Source organism: Oxyura jamaicensis, chromosome 4, assembly GCF_011077185.1.
Source record: "Oxyura jamaicensis isolate SHBP4307 breed ruddy duck chromosome 4, BPBGC_Ojam_1.0, whole genome shotgun sequence".
In the NCBI taxonomy this organism is placed as follows: Eukaryota; Metazoa; Chordata; class Aves; order Anseriformes; family Anatidae; genus Oxyura; species Oxyura jamaicensis.
In genome coordinates, this window is record NC_048896.1 from 36,487,062 (window position 1) to 36,502,658 (window position 15,597).

Below are 15,597 nucleotides of genomic sequence, written 5' to 3' on the forward strand. Positions count from 1 at the left end.
AGGGAAGGGAAGGGAAGGGAAGGGAAGGGAAGGGAAGGGAAGGGAAGGGAAGGGAAGGGAAGGGAAGGGAAGGGAAGGGAAGGGAAGGGGTTTAGAACATGAATCCTACTAGGAAAAATACAACTCTGTCAAAACTCCAGAAATGATACCTGACCTCATTTCTTTTAGTACAGAAGATGCCACAGAGGCAGAGGCAAGGCCCAGCAAGTACTTCACCTGCAGCCAGGAAAAATTGACAGTGCACTCAGATACTCAGATTCAAATCTACAATCCAAATGAATTGCTGCTAATAAAAACAAAGCACAGCGCCCCTTTTACATTGTTTTATCCTGTTTAAAAGACAAACATTTGCACACTGCAAGCCTCAAATGGATAAAAGCTACCATGAGAACTTATAAGCCATCTGCTAGCTTCCTAATGAAGCCAGTAACTATTATTGTTTACAGTTGAACACCGGGGGTCATGTGTATTTGCTGTAATGAAAGAATCAATGCATCACTGCAGATGCTAAAAGAGAACTTTTCTTTTTCCAGACGGCTAATTATAAATACAATAAAATAACAAATTAAAAAAAAATCTGTTCATCTCCTTTGAGAAATAGCGCTTGGCACACCAAATACAAATTGCAGCACTTTTCTGTTTTCTAGTAGTCTCTACTTGATAGACCCAGCATACAGCAACAGAATCACAAAAAAGTTACTCTTTGATTCTTAACATGTAGCTGACCACCAAGGAATGTTTAGTCTCTAATTCTCTAATCTTTACAAACCACTTGCATTACTTAATTGTATGGCTTATCTGAATGTAATGATGAAATGTGCGTTAGCAAGCAGCCAGATATCTGTTGTTGTTTCACTCTGTTTCTCTTGCCTGAAGAAGACACCATGACATGTGAAAACTTGGCTCAGTCGGGCTATTAAAAATGTCCTGAAGTTTCTTGGATTTTTCAAATGTTGGCTGAAGAGAAACTGATACACAGCAGTGAAGCAACCCATTTCCGACTTACTACTTCATCACTCACACAAAAATACACTAACAAAAATACACAAAAACCTATACAACAGTATGAATTCCCAACATCTAGCAAAAACATATAAGCCATTCATTCTGAAACCTTGTCAATGGCCATTACGTGTTTTAAGAACATATTTGAATTTCAGAAAATTTCCTGAAGTTGTAAGTCAAGAGAGCTGACTTGCTTTGCTGAATTGAAACAGTGCAAATGACCCTTCATGCACTTCATAGACCTCTGATACCACAGTCTATGGTGCAGCCCTCCTAGAGCCCATACTCTTCTCATTTCACCTGTAGCACATGTGGAGGTGCATGTCTATCACGTGACTAAAATGCAGTATAACATCCTAGCTAGATGGGTTGAGGTAGAAAGGAAAACTGTATTATTGTATGTACCGAATCAGTAAACACATTAGAAAAGAAAGAGGAACAAACTATATTCCTCTTTTACATAGACGCATACTTGTAGCAAGCTGTACCCACCCTGGAGACCGAAATAAAGGAAGCTGTCAGCAGAATACCACTTCTTTTTGTAATTTTGTTTTCCTATGGTGGCGATGACCAGAGAAACAACACCTGCTGGATCAGCGTGGGCAGAGTTCATTACCAGCAGCCTGCTAGATGCTGCTGGCCATCACTGCAACCCTTTGCTGTGACCCACTCCTTGACTGATGACCAGCGTGCAAAGGCAGACCTGCTGCATGAATTGCTACATGAGCACCATCACTGAAAGAGCTGAGTGATTAGAGAATGGGAGAAGGTGAGGAGAATAATTTAGTTTCAGTTCCTACTCTGACAGTGTTTCTGTCTTTGTGGACTTAAGTGAATAACTTAATTTATATGTCTTAATTCTCTTGTTTCATAAAATGCCTCGGATAATACTTTCTTCCCTAAACTACATGCAAATGTATACGAATATGCTTGCATCCCCAAATTACAGGGGAGTTGCAAGAATTAATTAGTTAATGTTTGCAAAGTGCTTTGAAGGCAGAAAGCACTCTATAAACGCTAATTATTAAATCAAAGGTTTATCTGACTTTATTACCAAACCACTAATAAAATAAGTTACATAGCATGTGCAGGCTGGAAAAGGCACTTCTACTGTCTAAAAGATATAAAGGTTTTAATTAGCAAATGTTTTGAAAGCACTTTGCTGATGAAAAAAATGCTAAATGTTAATAAAGGTTTTCCCTAATGAAAACAGCTACAAAATATGAACTCCTGGATGCTACTGTAACTTCTGCATATATTATCTAAAGTTTTGTCCCATGAGAACAACATTTTTATTTGAGGCACGGTTTTTGTAATATTGATGAAAAAAATTGTGGTTATGTTTGTCAAATGAATGTTCAGATGCAGCAAGAGATTAAAGGTATCATTCTTAGGAGAGAATAGCAAAACCTAATGTATTGTCAAATTAGAAATGTATACACACACTATTGTTTTGACTATTTAACTTAAAATGGTATTTCGCTATGCTTCCAAGCATCTGCTAATTTACAAAGTTCAGCTCCTCCAAAACACTCTACATGCACATACGTGACCTGTTATCCACGTGCTATCTTAAAATCTAAGCATGCAGACACATTTGGATCTGTTAGGAATAGGTTAGAAAGACTGAACTCTGAAACTTCCTCAGGCCTTCTGAAACACCGTGAATCCTTTGCTTCGCATGATTTTATCCTGCCAGGGGAAAACTTTTGTTCACCTGTTCACAACACTTTTTTTGCCCTCTGGATTTAATAGGATAAACCTGGATATAGTAATTTAAACATATAAATTTATTAATATTAGTGTAATTAATGTATTAACACAATTGACTCTGATTCATTCCCTTCCTACACACGTTTTAAACTTAAACTTGATTTTAGAGCCCTCCAGAATAATATTACTTTGAAATTATCAGATGGTAATCGGTACTTGTCAAAAGCTTAGGCTAGTGGTTTGGAAGGAAGTTTGAAAGTGGATCTTGGTATGCATAATACCTCTTGTATTGTCTGCAGAAAACATGAAACCCAGAGCAATGAGCAAAGCCCTATTAATCTGCTTTGCTGAGAGGGAAGAGGCATGCCAGCATCCTCCCTACTTAACACCGTGCAGATGGCAGCAGGATGAGAACGCAACCAGTCAGGCCTGCTCAGTGAAGCAATGCAGCCTGGCTGCCAAGGCAGAAGCTGCCCGTTTCCATGGTCCAGGAGACAAAATACCTAGTGCTGTCCCTACTGCTTCCAGCAGGAAGGAGTGCTCCAGGTGCTGCTCCTCCAGAAACCAACAGGGTCTGCCGCTTTCCGATGTCACAGAATGCTGACTCAAAAAGTTCCCTCTAAAATCCCAGGGTGTGGGAAATAGTACACGTTCATTACTTTGAGACATAAAGCTCAAATAGGGCAGGAAAATGCCCAGAATCTGACATGCTACAGCAAAGGGTTGTGTCCATTTTTTTGCTCTTAGGATAGCTCTTCCGAGCAGACTGGGAGTCAGAGCAGCAGCAGAAGTGATAATCCTTTATCACTACATCTATTTGTCAAGCTGGCCCTGAAGGAAAGGTGAGCAAGATTTTTGGAGAGGGAGGAGGGCTCAGTGCTGGGGAAAGGACAGGTCATCTGGGAATAGATGGGAAATGAAAAGTCCTCAGATTTGGTCAAATGTCAAATGGGTCTTTAGCAGAAGGAACTCAAGATTAATGATTTTCTCTAAGCCCAGCTTTTTTACTGTGTTTTCTTGGGTTCCAAAACTACCTTCTAGAAACATAACTACTGTATTTTTTACAAAACAATTCCAGACTAACCAATAAAAAGACAGTCCACATTATTTTGCAGTTAGTTTAACATTACACACTTTAAAAAGCAGTACCAATGAGGTAAAGCAAAAGCAGCAGTGCTGAAGTAAGGTCTAGAATGGCATTCTTGATAGGATTATAGCTATTGGCCCTTATTTTTGAAAAAAAAAAAAAAAAAAGGGAAATTTTGTGGCCTTCCTGGATAAATCTTGTGGATTTTAAAATTAATGGATGGTATTAAGATTACACTAAAAAATGTGACAAAAGTAAAATAACCCTTCTTAAATTTTTAATGCTACATAAGTTAAATCAGAATGGAATAACTTAAAGGTAAATACAAATCCTTGCTTGGAAAACCTTAAGATGTATGTCAACTTGCACAGAATAATTTTGATGGCATTAGAGCTCAAGAAGACAGGTCCACTTTCAGTCCTGTATTTTGACTTTGTACAGTTCTGATATCACCAATGGTATGGGTCCATTCCTGGATGGAAGCAATAAAATTATAAATAATGCAGAAAAAAGCAGGCGTGCTCATGAAATGTTTCTGTCTTGCAGCTGGGGAAAAGGCACATTAAGTATTAATAAATGATGCCGATAAAATACTTCTCATTCTAACAATAAATCAAAAAAACATTGTGATGGAACTGGGACTGGCACTAGAGCTTTGGAATACAATGGTCAGAAGTAAATGATATTGTACAAATATAAAGTCATATATCTGAGAAACAAGTATGCAGGCTATTCTTAAGAGGATGGCGCCCTTAAACTTGTGAATCCATGCCACAGAAGAGCTTAAATCACAGCAGTAATCCTTGGTGAGGTGCTGTTGTGGCAGGAGTTAATCCAATCTATGGATAAAAAAACATGGAATCTATAGTAGAAGAGATGCCACATACCCCTATATTTGACACTAGTGTGACTGTTATTTATATTTTTGATAAATTTAAACTGAAGAAAAATCTCCTTTAATTGGAGTGAAGTCAGAGAAGTGAAAATCATTAATGGACTGGAAACTGAGCTATAGAGTGAAATCTTACCAAGGAGAAGATTAGGAAGCAATTTGATCACATTATGTACATTTGTAAAATAGAAATAGTCATTTCCGCTTGTGAAAAAAAATATATATATATATATATATATATTTAAATAGGTCTGACAAAACACAAGAGTGGAGAATTCTGACATGGAAATGTTTACCTCTTTTCTACAGCTATGCTTAATTCAGCTACATAGAGAGCAATATAATTAAAATCCAATATTTGAAGACGATGCAAAAATCACTTGCTTGACTTGCTTCAAATAAAAATTGTAGTTACTAGCATTTAGCTCTTTGGGTTTCCTGCAGTCATTTGAAGGCGACCCTAAAAAAGACTTTTTCTATTTGGTTTGGTATTCCATTATCCTTATTTACTTTAATAATGTAGTTTTCTTCCTAACTGACATGCGTCTCCTTTTGAGAAAACATACTTTTGCGATTTGTCCCAGAACAAGTTGCTCAAACAGATTCACATTAAAAATACTGATAAGCCTAGCTACACTTTGAGACAATCTCGTATCTCAGAAATCCCATGTAACAAGCAGCGTAGATTAGATCCCAATGCTAGTCTGGAAAAGAAAGGTTTTGCAGAGGTGAGGAAACCCTGGCATATCCTGGCATTGACAGCATTTGCCCTGTACCCAGCTAGATGGCGTTTGGCATGGGGGGTCATGCTAAGGATTTTAAGTCATTGGACTGACTGAAAAAGGATTTCCCAACAGTGCTACAAAAGTATCAACTGTCCCATAAAGCTGGAGAGGCAACAGAAAGTTTTGACATACTAATTACGGGCTGTCTTACATACATCAGTATTTGGCTTTGTTTTTTGCTTTTGTGTTTGTTTTCTTGTTGTTTTTGCTATTTCTTAGTTTCCTGCAGGTTCCTCAGTTCATTATTTGACATTGTTTCCAAAAATATGACATGACAAGACATCATAATTATTCTGTCAGGATGATTTGGTATAGTTGAACATATGAGTCTTCTGTAAATAAAGTGAAAGGGATATGAAAGAGAATTTTAGCTCTGCAGTCTGGTTTAAGGCCTTTGATTTTACTTTGATTTGGAAATGTCATGGTTCACTGAAAGCTTACCAGAGCGAGTTTAATGGATTAGAATATGTTATTAAAATGAGATGGCTAGAGAAGTGTATTCCACAGATGTGGAATATTGAGAAGGGAGATTAAACAAACTGACTTGCAAGAGGCCTCTGCTGCATTAAAAGGCAGTGTAGACTACTTTTCCTTTCATGGCTTTTAGGATGAAGGGCAGGAGTAGCACTAGAGGTTCATTACAGCAATGTTCTGAAGCCATCAAGTTTTCTCTGTTTGTACCTTTTCTTCATTTACACTGAGACACTGAAAAAGATGTCTCAGAGATATATGCAGAAAAATGTTAATATTTGACATGGTGTTATGGGCACATAAAATCTGCATATATGTGCTTCTGAGAATTTTTTTATGTTTTTTTTTTTTTGAGATTTTTTTTTTTTTTTTTGAAACATGGTTTCCTTCAGGGATTTCTTTGACTCAAGGAAATCTCTTTTAATAAGCAACTCCTTTCCTTCTTCTCCCCTGCCCCAGCATATTTCTTTTCCTCCTCTTACCAAAACAAACAAAAGCTTCCATTAATCTGTTCATGACCTATGAAAACAACCTAAAACTTTAAAAATATACATTTTTATCGGTCAGAACTTTGTTTTCTCTTAACAGCATCTTGAAACCTATAGCTAGTGGTTACATATAACCTGAGTACAGCTCGTGCCCTGTAACTCTTGTTCTAATTGCCTGGCTAGACCAAAAAGGAAATCAGCACTGAGTCTAAACATCCAGGGGCTCACTTGCTGGGACACTTCTGCTCTAGAATTCAAGAAGCATATTTGCAGCATAGCACTTTATTTGTTTTGGTATGTTTGAATTATGTGCCACTCTTTTGTGTTCTTTAAAGCAGGGCTAACAGGAACCTCATGAAGTTGAGCAAAGGCAAGTGCAAAGTCCTGCACAGGGGGAGAAATCATCTCACGCACAATTACATGTTCCAGGCCAACCAGCTGGAACACAGCTCTGCAGAAAGAGACCTGGAGGTCCTGGCGGATAAAAAACTGACCATGAACCAGCAGGTGCCCTTAGAGCATCCTGGGCTATGATAATAGCCCCTCCACTAAGCACTGGTGAGGCCACACCTGGAGTGTTGTCCCCAGTTCTGGGCTCCCTAGGATAAAACAGACCTGGGCATACAGGAGAGAGTCCAATTAAGGGCCATGAAGGGACTAAAGCATCTCTCCTGTGAGGAAAGGCTGAGAGATCTGGGACTGTTCAGCCTAGAAAAGGCTCTGAGGGGATCTTATCAATATCTATAAATACCTGACGGGAGGGTGTGAAGAGGACAGAGCAAGGCTCTTTTCAGAGGTGCTCAGTAACAGGACAAGAGGCAATGTGTACAAACTCAAACACAGTAGGTCCCCTCTGAACTTCAGGAAAAACCTTTTCACTGTGAGCATTACCAAGCTCTGGCACAGGTTGCCCACACAAGTTGTGGAGTCTCCATCCTTGGAGATCTTCCAAAGACACCTGAGCAACATGCTCTAGGTGCTCCTACTTGAGCAGGGTGGTTGGGCCAGATGACCTCCAGAGGTGCCTTCCAACCTCAACCATCCTGTGATTCCTCAGCTGTAAGCACCAACTGTATATCCTTAGGTTTTACATTCACACCTTTACAAAACAGCTGATTATCAGCAACAGCTCTGATATTTCAGTCCAAGGATTATGTTTTAATACTTCAATTTTGTAGACTTTGCCTAGCTTTGAATTATTTTCCTTGAATTATTATCTATTGTAATCTTTTACACTGTTGGAGGTTGTTTCTTTATTACTGCATTTCATTTATGAACATACAAGTATAGTAATTTATGCTTTTGTAATGTTCTTCCACCAAAAATTCAAAGGAGAGAGCTCTAGGAATAGTGTAATGTGTCCTATACGTGGACATGGGTATTTCATAACATATGTTTCACCATATGGACTTTATAGATTTTATACACCATATTTTACCTGGGAATTAGATTCAAAATAAAAGGAATTTTTGTATGAATTATAATCTTTTCCTTGTGATAAGAAAGCTTATCCCAAGCATTTCTGAGACCACATATTGAAATAATAAAAATGACACAGTACAGTTCGACAGATTCAGCTCAGGAGCTGAAAGCATCATATGTTCCCATTCCTGTCCTATTTTGTTTAGGTATTTTTTACTCCATCAAGTCACTTACCACATCTCTTTTGGTATGTCCACCACAAAGCGAAGATAGTAATACCATGCTGTGATCTTGAAAACCTTTTATTGGGATTCTGGGTTTCAGACACCAGACTGGAATGAAAATCGCTATGGGATGATTAGCACAACTCAGCAACACCTCTAGCAGTCCAGAAGTGCTAAATCTTGGTGTTGACGCATCAGTCTCATTCTTGCTACAGATTTGAACAGGCTCTCAGATTTCATTTTTGCAACATAGTTTTTAGCCTCTGTTAGCAATCAGATAGAATTGGGGTTTGTTTGGTGTTTGCCAGGACAGAAGTCAAGAGTTCTTAACTCTCTTAATCAGTCAGATCACTTTTTTGTAATGCAAATCTTAAATACTCAAGCAATTAATCCAGTACACTTCATCACTGCACTGTGTTTCTGAAAGTACATGGATGATACAGAAGAGAGTAATACTTGAGAATGTTATTGATAAAACATTCCTTTTTGTATTTTATCCATTGCCTCCTTTAGATACAACACAGCAGACATATGTGCTTTCTTCTCGCCGTGGCGGGAGCTCTTAGTCCTTGCACCGGTTGAAAGGGACTGTTATAAGCATTAGCTCTGTAAATCTTGTTGGACTATCTTAAATATTTGAAGAAATTAATTGCGGTTCACCAAAGGAGCTGATGTTGGGAAACTTTTTCATTCTTCATTGAGTCCCTCTACTGCTGGTCTATTTCTGCCCTACATGGTCAAAAGAGAAGGTCAAGCTCTTGAGAACCTCCTTGGCTGACTGGACATGCCTTTGTGATTCTCCAAAGCCATTAGACAGCAGTGAAAGACACTGCGATTCCACAGATACAATGAAATGTAGGAAAGTTAAATTTGTATGCATGAGAGAGATCCTTTAAAAAAAATACACCTAGACTATGGAAGATATGACATCAAGAATATGTACCAAAACTGCATCAAGAAACTCTCGTTAACCTCTCTGATTAACCTCAGAGGTTAATTTGGACCTCATCAAGCTTAGGAGTTTTGGAACAACCAAAATTATCCATCTTCTTTTTCCTTTGTCCACTGCAATATTGCTGATATTTCAGCAATATGAATCAGAGTTAACAGAATGCTGAGTTAGTTTTAATGAGTGGTTTAAAGAGGGCTGAGTTTAAGATTTTTATCATGAAAACATTAGTCACATTTCCATAGTTAAGCTTCAGGCAATACTATTACCACATAATTTCTACTCTACCTACCCTAAACTTTTAATCTGACTAACACTCAGTTAAAATTCTTCTGTGCACTTATTTTCAGATGTATGGGATTAGAACTATGCCTTCAAGGACTCAAAATGTGTAATTTCTTGTGATTTTATTCTGCGTATACCTGAAAGCAAAAAGAAGGCCAAAGTCTTGAAAAAGCTTATATATATATGATGAACATATATACATATGTATATATTCATTTGAAGAAGAACCCTGTATGGGCTTTTTCAGTAATACTCTGGAAAGTCTTTGTAGGACATCCTATTTTAGCAGCAAGTGGTCCAATTGAATATCAGGGGAAAGAGCAAGCTTTGGAGTAAAGAGAAAAGTTGAATGAGCATAAGCATTATCAAAGCTGTTCACTGGCTTCATTGCTTCTGCAGAGTTTTATCATAAATTCAACTAGAAACAGTATTATTCAAAGATCTTTTACTCTCAGCTGTATCCATGCATAAGAAGCTGACAATTGTACAAGTAGCACTCCTCCGCCTTTCCTCCCTCCCCCATGTACACTGTTTTGCTTTACAGGACTTTTAAAACCATTATTAAAAATAAAAATCTTCTGGCACAAAGGAGTCTTACTTTTTTTTTTTTTTTTCTTCTTCTTCTTTCCTATTTTTGGTTGGTTGGTTGTTTTTGGTGGTAGTTTTTGTTTTGTTTTTGAAGACATAGTTATCTTAGATAAAAATCACTGTGCTTATAAATAAATAAGCCAGTATTCATAATGCTGAAAATATTGACGTTTTTTACAGTTTTACAACAGCTATATGTCAGGGAAGTCAGATTGGCTGTCCAGATTGGTTTGTACAGTGTTTAAATGTCCAAAAAAAAAAGCAACATAACTAATATATATTCAAACATTTTTGTCAGATGTTTTCAGCGATTAATTCTGTCAGCATATTTCATAATTCATCCTGCATTCAAATTCTGTTTGAAAGCAGTGGAGACTGAATTATGTAGATTTTCAGGGAGACAGCTGTGGCTCTTGATTCAGAGCCATTTATGGATAGCATGAGTTAGGGCTGTAACAGCTGTAAATTTCTTCAGGAACATCACTTTGGAGAATCATCAAGTTAAGGGAGTCCTTTGTTATAGAGGGACAGGGCACAAACATGTCTTTTTTTATATCACAGTTAGTCCCAGAAACAGCTTTACTGTGAATCAAGAAGTAAGCAGGGAACAGCAGGAGATTAACTACGCTAGTACAGACTGGAGTAGGGAATGCTTCGTGTTACATGACAGGAGCACAACCATTTACCCCTTTCTGGGTTCAGCAACCTGCGTTCTTGTGTTCCAAATTTTCATTTTTTCTCCTAGCTGATAAGAATAAAGTAGAAAGGACACAAAATAGTTACCATCCTAATTCCCTTTAACTCAGTCCTTTAACTATGTACTACTTCTGATGTGAACTTCTTCAGACCTGTTAAACATGCATGCAACAAAGCAAAACAGAGGAACAATTAGCTCCTTTTCATTGAGCCTATCTTGTTATTAATCATATTCACAAATAAATACTTAAGTCATGCCAAAGCTACATTACTCCGTGCTTTCAGACAACTCCTTCATATGCACCCTTCTGTTTTGAATAAAGCGTGCTTACATCTTCTGAACTATTCTGTCTTATGCAATTAAGCCAAACAATCTGTGGTATGCTGTCAGCTGACAATGTCAGCACAACATGCTAGGAAGGTTATCAGTTGAGATGTAGGAGGTATACTTGCAAAACTACTTTAAGTTAAAATTTATAGCATATTTTAGGCTAAAAGGGGTCATTACAAACTTCCTTCTACCTTCCTATATTAAACATATGAAAGAATATCAAAGGATAGCGGAAGAAACTATTTTCCACCAGTTCAAATTGCAAAACAGCAGGAAACAGGATGATAGTTTGTATCTGTTACCTACAACAAAAGCAGACTTTTAAAAAGCTAAATGTTCTTATTGGTAACGATAAAGGTCTGGCATTTATTTACCCAAATATTACCTACTTTTTGTCAGTATGACTTCAACTATTGTAATTCCTACGTAGTTCTAAATTGGTATTCTGGACTGTGGACTCTTAACTACAAATATGATGAAGTACTCAAACAACGGAAAGTGGAGGGGGGACAAGGAAAGCCTAACACTCACCATGTAACAGTTTGCATTTAAGTGTAAGCACATCTGTATATGCACCCACAAGCATATACACAGAAATCAGACAAGTATGCAGTGGTCTTAATACATCTATTCACAAAAATCAAGAAGTACAATTTCTATCTGTTTGTACAAATGAAAGTGTTGATGTTTTCTGATGAGAGGTTTTACTTCAAAGGATAGTTAGAAATCAGCTCAACATCCATGTGGATCTCATCTGACCAATAAAAAAACAGATGTGGTTTGGACTGCTGTGGTAGTGACATGGAATAGGAATTAGTTACTACCTCAGATGTCATAATTAACTTTGGGGGAAGTGACGTTTCAGTTTCGGCTTGATACTACAAATTTTCTAATTGCATGTGCTTTTTTGTGTGGGTTGCTTAGAGGGTAGGAATATAGGAATGTTGCTGTATAACAGGCCTCCTTTTTCAGAAGGAAAAAGGCTGTACCATTATAAAAGCTGCTTGTTAGTGCCAAAGATAAGTAACTGGCAGCTAGGTCCAGAGAAAAGAATATCCTCTGTAGCTTTTTTCAGCTTACATAACAAGAAACCTCATTGATAAGGCAAACTAAACTTTAAAATGGAAAAGGAAATCCAGCTTATCCTGTCCCATAATTGCTACATGTACTTTCTCACTGCAGGATGTCACCTAAAAGCAAGTTTATGAAATTAGACTATTGAAAGAGACACAAATGTCAATGGATAGTAAAAGTGCTTCTTTACACTGATGGAAAAAAGGACTGGACTTTATGAACCAATCAGCTGACTGAAACTTAATACTCTCAATGAAAATGAATGAGTCTGTCACTTTAATAGGCAATGATCCTGTTGCTTACTGTAGCTGAACTCTGACGAAGATCCAGAGGTTAGGACAGCTCAGGTTTTCTCCACTGTTAGCCACCAGGGCCTTACGTCAAGTACGTACTTTCATTGCCCATTACCTTAATTCAGCAGACGTAAAAATAAAAACTTTAAGATAGTCTGGAGCTTAACAAACAGGTGTTTTTTGGGAGGCAGAGAAGCCATTTGCAGAGACAGAAAAGCAGATTAGTATTACAGAATAAAATAATCAGAATGACTAAAATGACATAGGTCTTTACCAGATTGGTAATTAGCTAAATTAAAATCATATCTTAATGGTATTTTTTTCTGTTTAGGAGCAGAACCAACAATGGGACTTAGATGATTGCAAATTAGTTACTGTAATGCCTAGTGGTTAGGTATCTGGCCTCTGAAGTGGAATCCAAAACCCTGTTAGGCAGTGGACAAGTCCGGTTCTTAATAAGTGTAATTTGTATCAGAAGAATAATTCATAAAGCTGAGTGCTAAACGTAGCTATAATAGAGTAGGCAAGCAGATTTAAGAAAGAAGGAAAGGAGAAGACAGATCTGGATTCCAGACCCCAATCTCCCAGGAAAAATTTCTTTAATCCAGTGACTGCTAAGTGGAAAGAGACAACATATTCTGGAAAATAGAATAAAAACTTGGGTTACCTAGGAGTCCCAGATGCTAAACTACAGCCATACTCTACCTCTGGTGCGCCACTTCTGGTACCAAATCTCGGGAATCAGATACACATGCAGATGAGTAGAGCTCATTAAGTTACCTTCTATCAGCCGAGCCATGGTAACTAGCCTCACATACTCTTCTCCTGTGGCAAACATGAGATAAACGTAGAGTAACTCACACCTGCTTTCTATACTTAATGCAACGTAGGTGGCTGCTTTTCCGGCTGGGAACACGGTACACAGTACATACATATTCTCTGCTGGTGTTTCTGTTTAAAAAGAAAGAAAGAAAAGTTTAGGTACTTCCAGGGTTAAAGGAGAAAAGTTGAAAACTGAAATGAAAAAGAAAACCTTAGGTATTTTAAACGTCAAGGTCCTCTCTCCCCAACCCTTGAGCCCTGGCATGGCTCAGAGCGAGTCCACCTGAATGCCTTCCCAGGGCCGCGGCTTGTGAGGAGCAATACCTCTCTCCAGCCCCGACTGGAAGGCGGAGGGAGCTCTGTCCAGGCGGCCACGACCCGGGGCAGCGAGGAACGGGCAAGGCTACCCTCAGACGTGCCCTCCGGGGCCGGGACAGCCTCTGGGGCCAGCCCCAGACGCGGGGCCGGCCCCCGGCCCTCAGACAAAGGGCTGCGGCCCCGGGCTCACCTCAGGCCGGGGCGCCGCGCTGCCCTCGCCTCACGGCAGCCCCCTCCGGGGCTTTGGGCACCCGGCGGGCAGAGGGCTGGGGGTGACGGAGCGGTGCGGGAAGCCAACCCCCTGGGGAGCCGCGGGGCCTCCCTCTCCGCCTTCCCCGTCCCCTACCCCTTCCCCACGCTGGGCATTTTCCTGCCTCCCCCCCACGTCCCCCCCAGCCCCGGTCCTCGTCCCGCCCCGCTCGGGGCCCGGCGCGGTATCGGCGGGCAGCGCCGTCAGGGTTAACCGCGAGGAATGCGGCGGGAGGAATGTGCATGCAGATGAGATGGATGCTAATCTCATGCTAATGAGCGGCGGCCGCGGCCGCCCGGGGCTCAGCCGGGCTCCCCGCACCCGCGCCCAGACGGCAGCTGGGCTCCGCCGGGAAGCCTGACCCGGGCTGCCGCCCGCCCCGACATGGTGGACTGAGAGCCGGCAGCCGACCAGGCTTTGCCGGGCTCCCTCCAGCGTGTCCCCCGGCCTCCCCGGCCCGGGTGGGGGTTTTTCCCGCTTCCCTTCTTTCTTTCCGTCCCTATGGAGCAGCTACCCCCGCCCGCCGACCATGCCTAGGAAAGCGGGGAATGGGCAGCTCCCCTTACCCGATGGCTGGGAGGAGGCGAGGGATTACGACGGCAAAGTCTTCTACATCGACCACAACACCAAGCAGACCAGCTGGATCGACCCCAGGGACAGGTGGGTGCGAGGCCGGGGGCACGGGCTGGGAGAAACCCCCTGTGCCTTCCTCCTCCTCCTCCTCCCCATCGGCACACTGTGTGCGAGCCCCTCGGTGACTTGGCGTTGTCAGGCTTTTACGGACCGGGGGGGACGGGACACAACACAACTCTTTCCGGAGGCAAGCGGGGTCGCTGGAGTTTGGGGAAACTCTGCCTGGATGCCTCGGTGGCTGGGGCCTGGGGACAAAAGGTAGCCCCGGGCGCTGAAAGCAGCCGGGCTTCCCAACAGGTACAAAACTTTGCGGCTCCCTCCCCAGCCCGAGGCGCTGCCCGGTCGCCATCCTTCCTTCCCCCGCCGCCCCCAGCGCGGCGGCTGTGGGGCCGCCCCCCGGGCGCTGCCCCCTCCGGTGCCCCGGTCCTGTCCCGGTCCTGTCCCCGGCCCTGTCCCCGGTCCCGGTCCTGTCCCGCCCGAGGAGGTCTCCGCTGCTCCCGGGGAGGGAGCCCGGGCTGCCCGAGGCCTCGTGTGTCCGCTAGGCCTCGGCAAGGCTCGCTCCTCTCAGCCCCCCGGGCTGCTCGTCGGCTGCCTTCCGCAGCTCTCAGCGCTAAAGTCGGCAAAACCTGCCCTGAAACGCGGCGTGAGCCTGGCGAGCAGCTCGCATGCTGCGAGCACATGAGTCCCTGGGGCAGGGCTTTCGCCTGGGGCTGCCTCTTGCCTTTCTGGTGGGGCTTCAGGCTCCACAAGTGGCTCCTTTTAACAGGGTGAGGGTGGGTGCCCCGGATACCTGTGGTAAAACGTGCACTGTGGCCAAAGTGGTCCTGAAAAGTTCTTAAAAACCCAAACTTTGCCTATACGACGAAATTACATGTATTCCCTATATGCATAACCTATGTATATAACTACATATAAAATACAGCCGTGCGTTCCAGTTACCAAAACCTTCTAAAAGGCATTATAAATTTATGGGACAAGCTGTGCTGAATTATAAATGAAGGCCCGGCTTTGTGTTACTCTGGTGGAATTAGAAAAGGCCGTCGTGACAAAGTTTGCGGCCCGTGAGCTGCAAAGGGAGGCTTTGACAAGCATCCTAAGCTGTGTCAGGCCTGCTGCTCCGTCGTCCTTGGTATAACAGCAAATTCCAGTAATGGCAAACGTAATGCTTAGCATGTTTTGAAGTGCAAAGGAACTTAAGTGCCTTGTGAACATTAGTGAGCTGGTGAAGTATACAGGACAGTGGGTTTTATTACACCTGTAAAAAAAAAAAA

The 15,597-nt window shown here is 41.5% G+C and overlaps 2 protein-coding genes across 3 annotated transcripts in view; one reads left to right on the forward strand and one right to left on the reverse strand.

Annotated features, from left to right (window-relative positions):
• DCTD (dCMP deaminase) overlaps positions 1 to 14,397 on the reverse strand; it is a 57,257-nt gene extending 42,860 nt beyond the window's left edge. Inside the window, exons 1-2 of the mRNA XM_035326052.1 lie at positions 14,260 to 14,397; positions 13,167 to 13,254 (exon numbers count right to left, since the gene is read on the reverse strand). Of these exons, the coding sequence (XP_035181943.1) occupies positions 13,167 to 13,237 (71 nt within the window). The 5' untranslated portion in view covers positions 13,238 to 13,254; positions 14,260 to 14,397. The remainder of the gene's footprint in view (positions 1 to 13,166; positions 13,255 to 14,259) is intronic.
• WWC2 (WW and C2 domain containing 2) overlaps positions 13,855 to 15,597 on the forward strand; it is a 99,099-nt gene continuing 97,356 nt past the window's right edge. Inside the window, exon 1 of one of the 2 annotated variants that reach the window (XR_004750769.1) lies at positions 13,855 to 14,353. Coding sequence is in view for 1 of the 2 variants with exons in the window: in XM_035326044.1 (XP_035181935.1) it covers positions 14,223 to 14,353 (131 nt within the window). In the remaining variant the exon portion in view is untranslated. The remainder of the gene's footprint in view (positions 14,354 to 15,597) is intronic. The other variant, XM_035326044.1, reaches the window with a different exon arrangement.